This window comes from Hyla sarda, chromosome 1 (assembly GCF_029499605.1).
Source record: "Hyla sarda isolate aHylSar1 chromosome 1, aHylSar1.hap1, whole genome shotgun sequence".
Lineage (NCBI taxonomy): Eukaryota > Metazoa > Chordata > Amphibia > Anura > Hylidae > Hyla > Hyla sarda.
The window spans coordinates 365,100,006-365,113,726 of record NC_079189.1 but is presented as its reverse complement, the minus strand read 5'-3'; the positions used below and the strand labels follow the sequence as shown (position 1 = coordinate 365,113,726).

The following is a 13,721-nucleotide window of genomic DNA, read 5'->3' as shown; positions in this document are numbered from 1 at the left end:
GAGCTGTTCCGAGCCATGTCTGACGCATTAGCCAATAACCCGTTTGGCTTCGAGCGCAGTCTGATAATCAAATCTGCCATTTATCTAGCCTTCTATGGCTTCCTCCGGCCGGGTGAATTTTCATGTGTCAGGCGGGGAGCGACACATCCACAGAAGGCTCATTTAAGGTGGCAGGGTTCTTGGTTCGAAGTTTCACTGTCTGTCACAAAAACTTGTAGGTGGGGGGCGGTGGTTAAGTATTTTCCTTCAGGTAATAACTGGTGCCCGGTGGCAGTGTTGGCACAACTGGTTGAGTTCCTCCATGATAAGCCTCCGGAGTCGCCACTGTTGCCTTTCGGGGGAGGTGCTCTTACCACTTCTCTTTTCACATCGCATGTCCGCACGCTGCTTGGTAATTTAGGACACAACCCCAGAGAGTTCTCAGGGCACTCATTCCGCATAGGAGCAGCATCGGCGGCCTCCAGGCACAAAGTGCCTGTACATGTCATCCAGAAGTTGGGGAGGTGGCGGTCTGATGCATATACCACTTATGTCCCAGATCCCTCAAGGGAAATGGCAGAGGCATTTCAATTTTTGGCACTATAAATAAATGATACTTAATTACCCTAACTGGTGGTGTATTTTTGCCCTCTATAGGCTGACCCTCGACGCGGTTTTCAGGCACACCTCAACCGCTGTTCTATGTTATAAGCAGAGTTTTGGGTTTAGGTCTTGGTAAATCTAGTTTCTTGCAGGTGGCCTTGGCAGGAGATAACAGGTAAGCCCATGCACGGTTCAAAGTCCTGACCACAAGTGGGAAGCCTATCAGGCTGAATTTGTGGGAGGGGCTTTGGCTATTTAACATCCATCGGCCCCTCCCTCTGGGCGTATGCTGGGTTGGCGAAACCCACCCTCCTCACCCTTTTCTTCATCACCATACATAAGGGAATGCCCTCTATAGGCTGACCCTCGACGCGGTTTTCAGGCACACCTCAACCGCTGTTCTATGTTATAAGCAGAGTTTTGGGTTTAGGTCTTGGTAAATCTAGTTTCTTGCAGGTGGCCTTGGCAGGAGATAACAGGTAAGCCCATGCACGGTTCAAAGTCCTGACCACAATTACATTTTTTTAACACTGTTTTTTCTCCCTAAATGTACTTACTCATTTTTAATTTTTTTTGTTACTTCTTCTACAGATCCGTGTATCCTGTGGACTCCTTCGGATTCGGTGAACTACTTTGACGACCAGCGTTTTTTCTTTGCTTGATGTTAATAAAATGGTTAACAAGAGCTTGTGGGGGAGTGTTTTTTGTAATAAAAAATTTTTTATACCTGTTTTTTTTTTTTTTTTATTAACTGGACAGGCTTAGTATTGGAAGCTGTCTTACAGACGATTAGTCCATTACTAGGCTGGGCTTAGCGCTAGCCACAAAAACAGCTAGCGCTAACCCCCAATTATTACCCCGGTACCCAACACCACAGGGGTGCCAGGAAGACCCGGTACCAACAGACCCGGAGCGTCAAAAATCGCGCTCCTGGGCCTAGGCGGTAACAGGGTGGCGTTATTTAGGCTGGGGAGGGCCAGTAACAATGGTCCTCGCCCATCCTGGTAATGTCAGGCTGTTACTGTTTGGTTGGTATTTGGCTGAGAATAAAAATAGGGGGGACCCTATGTGTTTTTTTTTTAAATATTATTTAAAAAAAAAACAGCATAGGGTCCCCCCGAAGACGTGGGAGCGTCGGCCGGGCACAGTGCAGGTGAAGGCTGGGGGGGGGGGGTGAGAGGGGTACTGGTGGGGGCGGAGGCCGGGCACAGTGCAGCTGAAGGCCGGGGGGGTGAGAGGGGTACTGGTGGGGGCGGAGGCCGGGCACAGTGCAGGTGAAGGCCGTGGGGGGGGGGGGGGGTGTATGCTGACGGACCCTCCCCTGACAGACTCCTATATCCCCTAATCATGTCACTGTTCCGGTCGGGTCCTGTGATTGGCTGCTGGTCCTGGCCAATCACAGGACCCAGCGGGAAATGTGAAATGACAGCAGGGGATTTAGGAGTCTGCGGCGCCAGTATATGTTATAAGGAGCCCGGGCTGACATTACAGTGCAGCCTCCCGGGCCCCTCATACGACCTCCTCGCTACCCTCACTTAATAATGATGGGGACACTGATACACATCCCCCCTTGTCTCCCGCCCACGCCGCTCAGCTCCCGCTGCTACAAGACTACAACTCCCAGCGTGTCCTCACTGTAAGCCACAGTTAACAGACAGATGGGAGTTGTGTGGCGCTGGCAGGTGAGAGGGGGGGGGGGGGTTGTAAATCACTGCAGTGTCCCTGTAGCGAAGTGAGGGTAGCGGGTTGAAAGTATGTCAGAGCTGGGCGGCAGTAGCCTTTCCTGCTCCATGTTGGAGCTGGAGTAAATATAGTCAATTTTTACGGCCGTTGCGACTTTTTATTGCGCAGCTGCGACTGTCGCAGTTAATAAATACCTGACTAAAGCAAATCCATTTTGAAAAATTAACTACGTAAGCAAGTTTGAATTTTCTTGCTTTTCTTGTTCTTCACGCAAATTGTCGCACGAAAACACACGTAGTCGCAGTTGCGACAATTTTGCGACAATTATAGTAAAGAAAACCTAACTAAACCCCTTGATTAATGTCCCTCATTGAGTGTGAGGCTGGAGGCATTGAGTGTGGGGGAGACTGGTTGCATTATGTTTGGGTAAGGCTGGTAGCATTGTGTGTGGGTGAGGCTGGAGGCATTTGGGTGGAGTTTGGAGAGATTGTGTGTGGGTGAAGCTGGAGGCATTTGTGGGGAAAAGGGAAGGCTGAGGCTCGGAAAGTGTGGGACCTAATATGTTTGTTAAGCAGGTTCCGCGGTGAAGAGTTGTGGCTGGAAAAAATCGTTATGATGACCCAGGCCAGATGGAGAAGAAAAGTGAACAACTCAAAGACGTCATCTGTGAGTCCCTGTAATCTACATAGCCAACAGATATATAGGTATTGTGTATTGCTACCAAAAATTAATCAGTAGGGGTGCCCTGTGAAAATTTTTTCGACTCAGTGTTTTTGCCCAATCTACTCATGGGTGAGATTTATCAAAAACTGTGCAGACAAAGAGTGGTGCAGTTGCCCATAGCAACCAATCAGATTGCTTTTTTCATTTTTAACCCCTTACCGACCCATGTCATACGTGTATGTCATGGGTCGGCTCCCATTCTATAACGTGGGCCCCTCGTCATAGCGGGTCAGGCCCAGTACCTAGCAACGGCCGAGACCCGTGGCTAATAGCGCGCGGCAGTGATCGCGGTGCCGCGCGCTATTAACCCTTTAGACGCGGCGTTCAAAGTTGAATGCCGCATCTAAAGTGAAAGTAAACTAATGCCGGTTAGCTCAGGGAGCTGCTCTGGATCGCCGCGGCAAAATCGCAGCATCCCGAACAGCTTACAAGACAGCCGGAGGGTCCCTACCTGCCTCCATGCTGTCCGATCGCCGAATGACTGCTCAGTGCCTGAGATCCAGGCATGAGCAGTCAAGCGGCAGAATCATTGATCACTGGTTTCCTATGAGAAACCAGTGATCAATGTGAAAGATCAGTGTGTGCAGTGTTATAGGTCCCTATGGGAGCTATAACATTGCAAAAAAAAGTGGAAAAAAAAGTGAATAAAGATCATTTAACCCCTTCCCTAATAAAAGTTTGAATCACCCCCCTTTTCCTATTTAAAAAAAAAACAGTGTAAATAAAAATAAACATATGTAATATCTTCGCGTGCGGAAATGTCCAAATTATAAAACTATATAATTAATTAAACCGTACGGTCAATGGCGTACGCGCAAAAAAAATCCAAAGTCCAAAAAAGCGTATTTTTGGTCACTTTTTATATCATGAAAAAATGAATAAAAAGCGATCAAAAAGTACGATCATTACAAAAATGGTACCGATAAAAACTTCAGATCACGACGCAAAAAATGAGCCCTCATACCGCACCATATGCAGAAAAATAAAAAAGTTATAGGGGTCAGAAGATGACAATTTTAAACGTATACATTTTTTTTTAGTTATGATTTTTTCCAGTAGTACAATAAAAACAAACCTATATAAGTTGGGTATCATTTTAACTGTATGGACCTACAGAATAAAGAGAAACTGTCATTTTTACCGAAAAATGTACTGCGTAGGAACGGAAGCCCCCAAAAGTTACAACATTTTGTTTTTTCTTCAATTTTGTCGCACAATGAATTTTTTTTCCATTTCTCTGTAGATTTTTGGGTAAAATGACTGATGTCATTACAAAGTAGAATTGGTGGCGCAAAAAATAAGCCATCATATGGATTTTTAGGTGCAAAATTGAAAGAGTTATGGCTTTTTAAAGGTAAGGAGGAAAAAACGAAAGTGCAAAAATGGAAAAACCCTGGGTCATGAAGGGGTTAAAGACCTATGAAAAATGAAATAAGCAATCTGATTGGTTGCCATGGGCAACTGCACCACTCTTTCTCTACACAGGTTTTGATAAATCTCCTCCATAGATTGTAAGCCTTCATTTTTGTACCAGTCTGTCACTCAGTAAGTTCATGTTTTCAGCCCCTTGGAAGCTCCCTGGAGGTGAACTGTTGCTTTGGCATAACTGAATATCTATATAATAATGAAAAATAATTGTCAATTGTGTTGGAGTTAGACTGCTACCTACTTTGAGTTCTCGCTCTAAGTATTGGCAGCCACAACTGGGCAACTGTGCAATCAGGGACAGAATAAGAACCAAACTGTAGTTAATATTCAGAGCTGAGGTCAAAGTCAGGAGGTAGTAATAGAGGAAAAATCAGATACCAGCGGAGGAGGAAATTGTCACTTGAATGTAGTCGTCTAAGTATCTTATAACCAGATGTGTTTCACTACTTAAACCAAAGAAATCAGGGATATAACTTTGGCAAAATAATTATGTTATGCTTATGGTGAGCTTAGACAACATACTTTACTGTCTGGTACCTAAAAATACTGCCATGTAAAAAACAAAATTATGTATATATTACATAGTATAAGTATTGTGTACCTTGCAAGTCATTGGCTTATTTATGTTGATTTCAGCTTGAAGCCAAACACCTTTGGGTGACTCTTGCACTGACCAGATTTTTTCTTGAACAACTTGGTTCTCTTCAAAGATGTAAACAGCCAAAGAGTCGCTCATTTTTGAAAATCCGTAAAGCGCATAAAAGAATCGTAGGCAGTACTGCATATTTCCTGGCAGGGATGGGCCATACAGGCGTCCAACGTATCCAGACTGAGAGGAAAACCTTGTATTGGCCATCATGAAATAACCTGAAATGAGTACAGACAATTGTCATACCACCTGAAAAAGCTCATACAAAACTAAAGAGGACACTAGTTCTTCTCAAAATGCAAGGGCACATTTTTGGACACTGTGTAGAGTTGAAAGCAGTATAAACAAAAGTGCCTTATTTAAATATATTTCTGCATAAGAATTGTATGTTTGTAAGTTTGGAGCGTGATCTAATTTGTGGCTAATGTATAATGCGCAGTGAAAATTTTCTAAAAACTCATGCCTAGCCTACAACAAGTTAGACCAGTTCTATATTGCTGAGCACGCCTATGAAAAATTACAGATTTTATAAATAAGCCCCAATGTATTTACATATAATTGGGTACTATAGGCTTTCAATGCAAAAAGATAAAACAAAGGAAGACCTACTAGTTTAACAGGCTTGTACCGGCCGTGAGCGCTCTCTGTCCCCGTTGTCAGCGGGGCTGAGATTTGCATTGCGGGACGCGCAAACATGCAAATCTTAGCCGTCCCCACTGTCAGCGTCTGTGGAGCACTTACTCTTAAAGGGCTGGTACCCAATTAATTAATTAAAGTGCTTGAGCCTGTCCCCTGCTCCATAAATCTCTGCTCCTCCCTGCTTTGCCTGCCGGATCTTTGGTTGTTTACCGCACTGTGAAGTCCTGTGTCTCGCTACTGTGTACTTGTTCTCTATTTCCATTCCTAACCTGTACCTGTGAACCTGCCCTGACCTTCTGCCATCCCGCCACGTCCTGCCAGTTTCTGTCTGTGTCACGCCACCCCCCCAGCTACCTATGTGTCATGCCAGGGGTAGCGACCTGGGTGCCACCTGCCGCAGCAAAACCATCCCACTTTGCGGCGGGCTCTGGTGAAAACCAGTGGCACCTTAGACCCCGCTCCCTGGCACGGCTCAAGTCTCCATCCACACAGGCCCAGAGGATCCACTACCTGCTGTCCACCTGCCGTGATTCCTAACAGTAAGACCCGGCCATGGATCCTGCTGGGGTGCCTTTGCCAGACATCTCGGATCTTCCATCTTCTCCGGGGATCCAGCTTCATTTGTCCTTGCCTTCTAAGTATGACGGAGATCCCAAGCTATGTAGGGGCTTTGTGTCCATCTTGAACTCTTGGTGGATCTGTTCCCGACGGAGCGTGCTAAAGTGGCGTTTGTCTTCAGTTTACTGTCCGGAAAAGCCCTGGCCTGGAGTGCTCCTCTCTGGGATCGTAGAGATCCGATCTCCTTGAACCTGTCAGCATTCCTTATAGAATTCCGCAAAGCTTTTGAAGAACCCGCACGAGCATCCTCTGCCGAGACGGCTCTACTGAACCTTTGCCAAGGAAACTCCCCCATTGGCGACTACACAGTTCAGTTCTGTACTCTTGCCTCAGAACTTTCCTGGAATGACGAGGCCTTGTGTGCTACCTTTAAAAAAGGACTTTCCCCTCGAATCAAGGATGCTCTCGCAGCAAGAGATTCTCCGAATAACCTGAGCGAACTTATCCATTTGGCTACCCGTATTGATGTGCATTTTGCAGAGAGGCAGGAAAAACTTCTCTTGGAAGGAGAATCTGCCCAAACACGGCGATTACCCTGGCACTGGCACCCGTGTTTCAACATCCACCTATACTATCTACTTTGCCTCCTGCAGAAGAGGCTATGGAAGTGGACCTTTTTCACTTAACGCCTCAGGAAAGATCCCGTAGACGCAATGAGAATTTGTGCTTATATTGTGCAAGTCCAGAGCACTTTCTCAAAGACTGTATTGTATGCCCTTCATGTCCGGGAGAACATTCTCATCTTGGTCAAGTTGGAGTGGCATCCCTTGGTGTGAATACCTCCTCTCCTGGCTTGACCACCCCGGTTCAAGTGTTCACCTCTGCCAGGACTTCTTTCATTGCTTCTGCTATTTTGGACTCCAGTTCCGCTGGTAACTTCATTGGTGCCTCCCTGGTCCATAAATACCGTCTTCCAGTGTCTCATCTCGCCAAGCCCTTCCACATCTCTTCTGTAAATGGCCAAAAACTGAACAGTATGGTGCAATTTCGCACAGAACCCCTTGACATCCATGTAGGAAATGTGCATAAGGAAAAAATGGTATTCTATGTAAATAAGGTTTATAGTACTAGCGCAAATACTGTAGTTATTCTATGATGTGCCCACCCTGCAGCTATATTTTGTAAGAATGAGTCCCTGTATCTCATACAAAAATGGCAGTGTACTATATAGATAAAAATAACAAAATAGCGCTGGATGGGACTTAAAAGTATATATATATATATATATATATATATATATATATAAAGTGCAGTAGTAATAAGAGCGTACCTGAGGTTAATGAGGTAGATAACAGGAAAAAGGTAAAGTGCATGCATGTCTTGCTATTTTTTTCTGAGGCTGAAAAGATATATATATATCAGTTACTATACATGGTTAAAAGACATATATGTAAGTAACTATCTAAAAAAGTGCAAACCTGGCATGTAAAGTGCACGATATTCTGCTGTGTGGCCAAATTATAGGGATGCAGCTCAAGCCTAAAAAATGGAGAGCAGAATAATTAAAATGGTGTGCTCCAGCTGTTCAGAAAAGCAAAATGCATAGGAGGACAGAAATACATAGAGTTCCGCTGCAAAGAGGGGAGAATATACTATTGTACAGCAGAGCTCTATGTGGTGAATACCTGAAATTTTCACTGGGTGATTACCATGCATTGGATGCACAAATAAACAGTTAAACACAGTCTACAGGAGTAGCACAACGCTCAAGAGGTACTTGCCGCATACAGGTCCGAGTTGAGTTAACGGATGGTTGTGCTGTGGTACAAGGTGCTGTAGTCCTGTAGTATTCACCCCGGTGAGAGCACAAACAGAGGGTATGGAGGATACGGGAGCATGCCCCGGCTGGTAGCGTCTCTACCGCAGTGTCTCCGGCTAGAAAGATTTCTGTTTGGTGTCTTTAAAGGAGACCGCTGTCTCAGAAACGCGTTGGAAGTCTTTTGGTCCTCAATAATCTCCGTAGTGGCGTCACTGGAGCTGGAAAACACCAAACAGAAAACTTTCTAGCCGGAGACACTGCGGTAGAGATGCTACCAGCCGGGGCGTACTCCCGCATCCTCCATACCCTCCGTTTGTGCTCTCACCGGGGTGAATACTACAGGACTACAGAACCTTGTACCACAGCACAACCATCGGTTAACCGGTTAACTCAACTCGGACCTGTATGCGGCAAGTACCTCTTGAGCGTTGTGCTACTCCTGTAGACTGTGTTTAACTGTTTATTTGTGCATCCAATGCATGGTAATCACCCAGTGAAAATTTCAGGTATTCACCACATAGAGCTCCTCTGTACAATAGTATCTTCTCCACCCTTTGCATCGGAACTCTATGTATTTTTGTCCTCCTTTGCATTTTGCTTTTCTGAACAGCTGGAGCACACCATTTTAATTATTATGCTCTCCATTTTTTAGGCTTGAGCTGCATCCCTATAATTTGGCCACACAGCAGAATATCGTGCACTGTACATGCCAGGTTTGCACTTTTTTAGATAGTTACTTACATATATGTCTTTTAACCATGTGTAGTAACTGATATCTATATATATATATATATATATATATATATATCTTTTCAGCCTCAGAAAAAAATTGCAAGACATGCATTCACTTTACCGCTTTCCTGTTATCTACCTCATTAACCTCAGGTATGCTCTTATTACTACTGCACTTTATATATATATATATATATATATATATATATATATATATATATATACTTTTAAGTTCCATCCAGCGCTATTTTGTTGTTTTGATCTATATGGTATTCTATGTACTTCCACAGTGTACTTCAGAACTTCTTGGTCTTCCTTGGTTTCAACGCCATTCTCCACATCTTGATTGGAAGACCGGAGAGATCACTTGTTGGGGACATTATTGCCAAGATCCCTTGTTCCTCTGGTGTTGTCTTCTGTCAGAAGTAAAGTCTTGAATTTGGGAAATTTTTCCTCGTCTGTTGGTCACCTTATAAGATGTAAGACTCCTCGACAGAAGTCTGCAACTTCCTTACAGCCAATTCCTGAAACCCCCTGGTCTCATATAGTGGGGAACTCTTTGCGTTCCAAAGAAGAGGGGGCAGAGTCCTGATGTCACGGACTTCCGTTCCCGGAGTCGCGACTCAGACCCTCCAGCGGTTCCGGTGAATAAACAGGTGGGTGCCGCATGTAATAATGCGGGGGTCCCCAGCGGCGGGACCCCCGCGGTCAGACATCTTATCCCCTATCCTTTGGATAGGGGATAAGATGTCTATGGTGGGAGACAATTAAATTTTTACGTTTTAGTTTTTTCCTCCTAGCCTTCAAAAAATCATAACTCTTTTATATTTTCATCCACAGACTAGTATTAGGGCTTGTTTTTTGCATGACCAGTTGTCCGTTGTAATGCCATCACTCACTTTACCATAAAATGTATGGCGTAACCAAAAAAATACTATTTGTGTGGTGAAATTAAAAAGAAAACCGCAATTTAGCTAATTTTGGAAGGTTTTGTTTTCACGCCGTACAATTTATGGCAAAAATGACATGTGTTATTTATTCTTTGGGTCAATACGATTAAAATGATACCCATGATAACGTACTTTTCTATTACTGTTGCGCTTAAAAAAAATTGCAAACTTTTTAACCAAATTAGTACATTTTGAAGACCGGCGGTATGAGGGTTAATTTTTTGCGCCGTGACCTGTACTTTTTATTGATACCATATTTGCTTTTATAGAACTTTTAATCAATTTTTTATCAATTTTTTTTGGAATAAAAAGTTATAAAAAAAGCAACTATTTTGGACTTTTTTTATTTTTACGTTCACGCCGTTCACCATACGGTATCATTAACATTTTATTTCTATAGTTCAGATATTTCCACATGCGGCGATACCAAATATGTATATAAAATATTTTTTTAACACTTTTTGGGGGGTGAAATAGGGAAAATGGGACAATTTACGTTTTTATTGGGGGAGGGGGCTTTTCAATTTTTTTTTACTTTTATTTTTACACTTTAATAGTCCCCATAGGGGACTATTTATAGCAATCACTCGATTGCTAATACTGTTCAGTGCTATGTATAGGACACTGATCAGTGTTATCGGTACTCTTCTGCTCTGGTCTGCGGGAAGGCAGATCAGAGCAGAAGACGCCGGTAAGGCAGCGGAGCAAGGTGAGGGGACCTCCGTCTGCCGTGCTGGATGATCGGATCGCCGCGGCAGCACTGCGGGCGATCCGATCATCCATTTTAGTGACCACGATGCTGCAGATGCCGTGATCTGTATTGATCACGGCATCTGAGGGGGTTAATGGCGGACATCCGCGGGATGGCGGATGTCCACCATTACGGGCGAGTCTCTGGCTGCGATCAGCAGCTGGGACCTGCCGCGCATGATCTGGGCATCGCTCCGATGCTCGCGGTTAGGCTTAGAATGTAAATGTATGTCCTGGTGCGTTAAGTACCACCTCACCAGGATGTACATTTACGTCCTGCGTCGTTAAAGGGGTACTCCGGTTAAAAACATTTATTTATTTTTTAATCAAGTGGTGCCAGAAAGTTGAACAGATTTGTAAATAACTTCTATTAAAAAATCTTTACCCTTCCAGTACTTATTAGCAGCTGTATGCTACAGAGGAAATTCTTTTCTTTTTGAATTTCTTTTTTGTGTTGTCCACAGTGCTCTCTGCTGACGCCTGATGTCCGTATCAGGAACTGTCCAGAGCAGGAGAAAATCCCCATAGCAAACCTATGCTGTTGTGGACAGTTCCTGATGTGGGCATCAGGTGTCAGCAGAGAGCATTGTGGACAAAAAAAAAATTCAAAAAGAAAAGAATTTCCTTTGTAGCATACAGCTGCTTTAAAGTACTGAAAGGGTAAAGATTTTTTAATCGAAGTAATTTACAAATCTGTTTAACCAGGAGACTAAACCAGGAGACTGCTGATAAGGCAAAGTCGGCTTATCCCTGGGACAAATTACTACTATATTTCCACCATGAAAGAGTAAAGGTAGACATTTTATAATTTTATCCCTGATACCTGAAAACTTTTAGTTATTTGGGTTGGAGGCTTGGGCTGAGACATAGAAGATGACGTTCAAAGCAGATAAATGCAATGTTATGCCCATTGGGACAAAATTATTTTTAGTTAATAGTACATTTAACAGTAGCAACCAATGTCAGGTAGCTGCAGACAAGACAAATAAAATCATTACCGTATATACTCGAGTATAAGCCGAGTTTTTCAGCACGATTTTTCGTGCTGAAAACACCCCCCTCGGCTTATACTCGAGTGAACTCCCCCACCCGCAGTGGTCTTCAACCTGCGGACTTCCAGAGGTTTCAAAACTACAACTCCCAGCAAGCCAGGGCAGCCATCGGCTGTCCGGGCTTGCTGGGAGTTGTAGTTTTGAAACCTCCGGAGGTCCGCAGGTTGAAGACCACTGCGGCCTTCAACATCATCCAGCCCCCTCTCACCCCCTTTAGTTCTGAGTACTCACCTCCGCTCGGCGCTGGTCCGGTCCTGCAGGGCTGTCCGGTAAGGAGGTGGTCCGGTGAGGAGGTGGTCCGGGCTGCTATCTTCACCGGGGAGGCCTCTTCTAAGCGCTTCGGGCCCGGCCTCAGAATAGTCACGTTGCCTTGACAACGACGCAGATGCGTCGTTGTCTAGGCAACGGCTCTATTCCGGGCCGGAAGCGCGGAGAAGAGGCGCCCCCGGTGAAGATAGCAGCCCGGACCACCTCCTCACCGGACCACCTCCTTACCGGACAGCCCTGCAGGACCGGACCAGCGCCGAGCGGAGGTGAGTACTCAGAACTAAAGGGGGTGAGAGGGGGCTGGATGATGTTGAAGGCCGCAGTGGTCTTCAACCTGCGGACCTCCGGAGGTTTCAAAACTACAACTCCCAGCAAGCCCGGACAGCCGATGGCTGCCCGGGCTTGCTGGGAGTTGTAGTTTTGAAACCTCTGGAGGTCCGCATGTTGAAGGCCGCAGTGGTCTTCAACCTGCGGACCTCCGGAGGTTTCAAAACTACAACTCCCAGCAAGCCCGGACAGCCGATGGCTGCCCGGGCTTGCTGGGAGTTGTAGTTTTGAAACCTCTGGAGGTCCGCAGGTTGAAGACCACTGAGGGCGAATGATGAGAAGAGGATGATGAAGGGGGGGGGGGGGTGTGGGGATGATGAAGGGGGGTGGGGATGATGAAGGGGGGGGGTGTGGGATGATTACAAGGGGATGATGAAGGGGGGATGTGTGGGATGATAAGGGGATGTGTGGGATGATGACAAGGGGATGATGAAGGGGGGATGTGTGGGATAAGGGGATGTGTGGGATGATGACAAGGGGATGATGAAGGGGGGATGTGTGGGATGATAAGGGGATGTGTGGGATGATGACAAGGGGATGATGAAGGGGGGATGTGTGGGATGATAAGGGGATGTGTGGGATGATGACAAGGGGATGATGAAGGGGGGATGTGTGGGATGATGACAAGGGGATGATGAGGATGTTAATGACGGGTCTGGATGATGACAGGGGGGGATGAGGTATTTCCCACCCTAGGCTTATACTCGAGTCAATAACTTTTCCTGGGATTTTGGGTTGAAATTAGGGGTCTCGGCTTATACTCGGGTCGGCTTATACTCGAGTATATACGGTAGATGCATCAAGTGACATAGATGCCCAGGATCACTAGTTAGACCACACATGGAATACTATGTACAGTACTGGGCACCAGTGTACAAGAAATATATAGTGGCGCTGGAGAGGGTTCAAAGACGGGCAACCAGAGTAATACGGGGAATGGGAGGACTACAGTACCAAGAAAGATTATCAGAATTAGGGTTATTTAGTTTAGAAAAAAGAAGGCTTAGGGGCGACCTAATAACTATGTATAAATATATCAGGGGACCGTACAGAGATCTCTCCCATGATCTATTTACGCCCAGAACTGTATCTATAACAAGGGGGCATCCTCTACGTCTAGAGGAAAGAAGGTTTCTACACCAACACAGATGGGGGTTCTTTACTGTAAGAGTAGTGAGACTGTGGAACAAGCTTCCAAAGGAAGTGGTCATGGTGAACCCAATAAAAAAATTATAAAGGGCCTGGATGCATTTCTAGAGAGTTATAATATTACAGGTTATGGATTAGATTTACATGGACAGAACGTTGATTCAGGGATTTATTCTGATTGTTATATTTTTTACCCCTATTATGGGACAATTGGCACCTGATAAGGGTTTTTTGCCTTCCTCTGGAGTAAATCGGTAGGGACACAATAGGGATACAGGTTGAACTTGATGGACTCTACAAAATGTGCTAATGCAAAATATCATATTATTGGTTTAAGTAGTATTAGTGTTTTTAAAACTAACAAAAAGTCCTATTCTTATGATGTACCATATGGTGGGGGAAATTTATCAATA

The 13,721-nt window shown here is 45.0% G+C and overlaps 1 protein-coding gene across 3 annotated transcripts in view; it reads right to left on the bottom strand.

Moving 5' to 3' along the window:
• Positions 1 to 13,721, bottom strand: part of MAMDC2 (MAM domain containing 2) — a 158,641-nt gene that overhangs the window by 36,342 nt on the left and 108,578 nt on the right. For 2 of the 3 annotated variants that reach the window (XM_056523072.1, XM_056523073.1), the window contains exon 9: positions 5,018 to 5,283. The exons of the other annotated variant lie outside the window; for it this stretch is intronic. In XM_056523072.1, the coding sequence (XP_056379047.1) occupies positions 5,018 to 5,283 (266 nt within the window). The remainder of the gene's footprint in view (positions 1 to 5,017; positions 5,284 to 13,721) is intronic. 3 annotated transcript variants of the gene reach the window in all.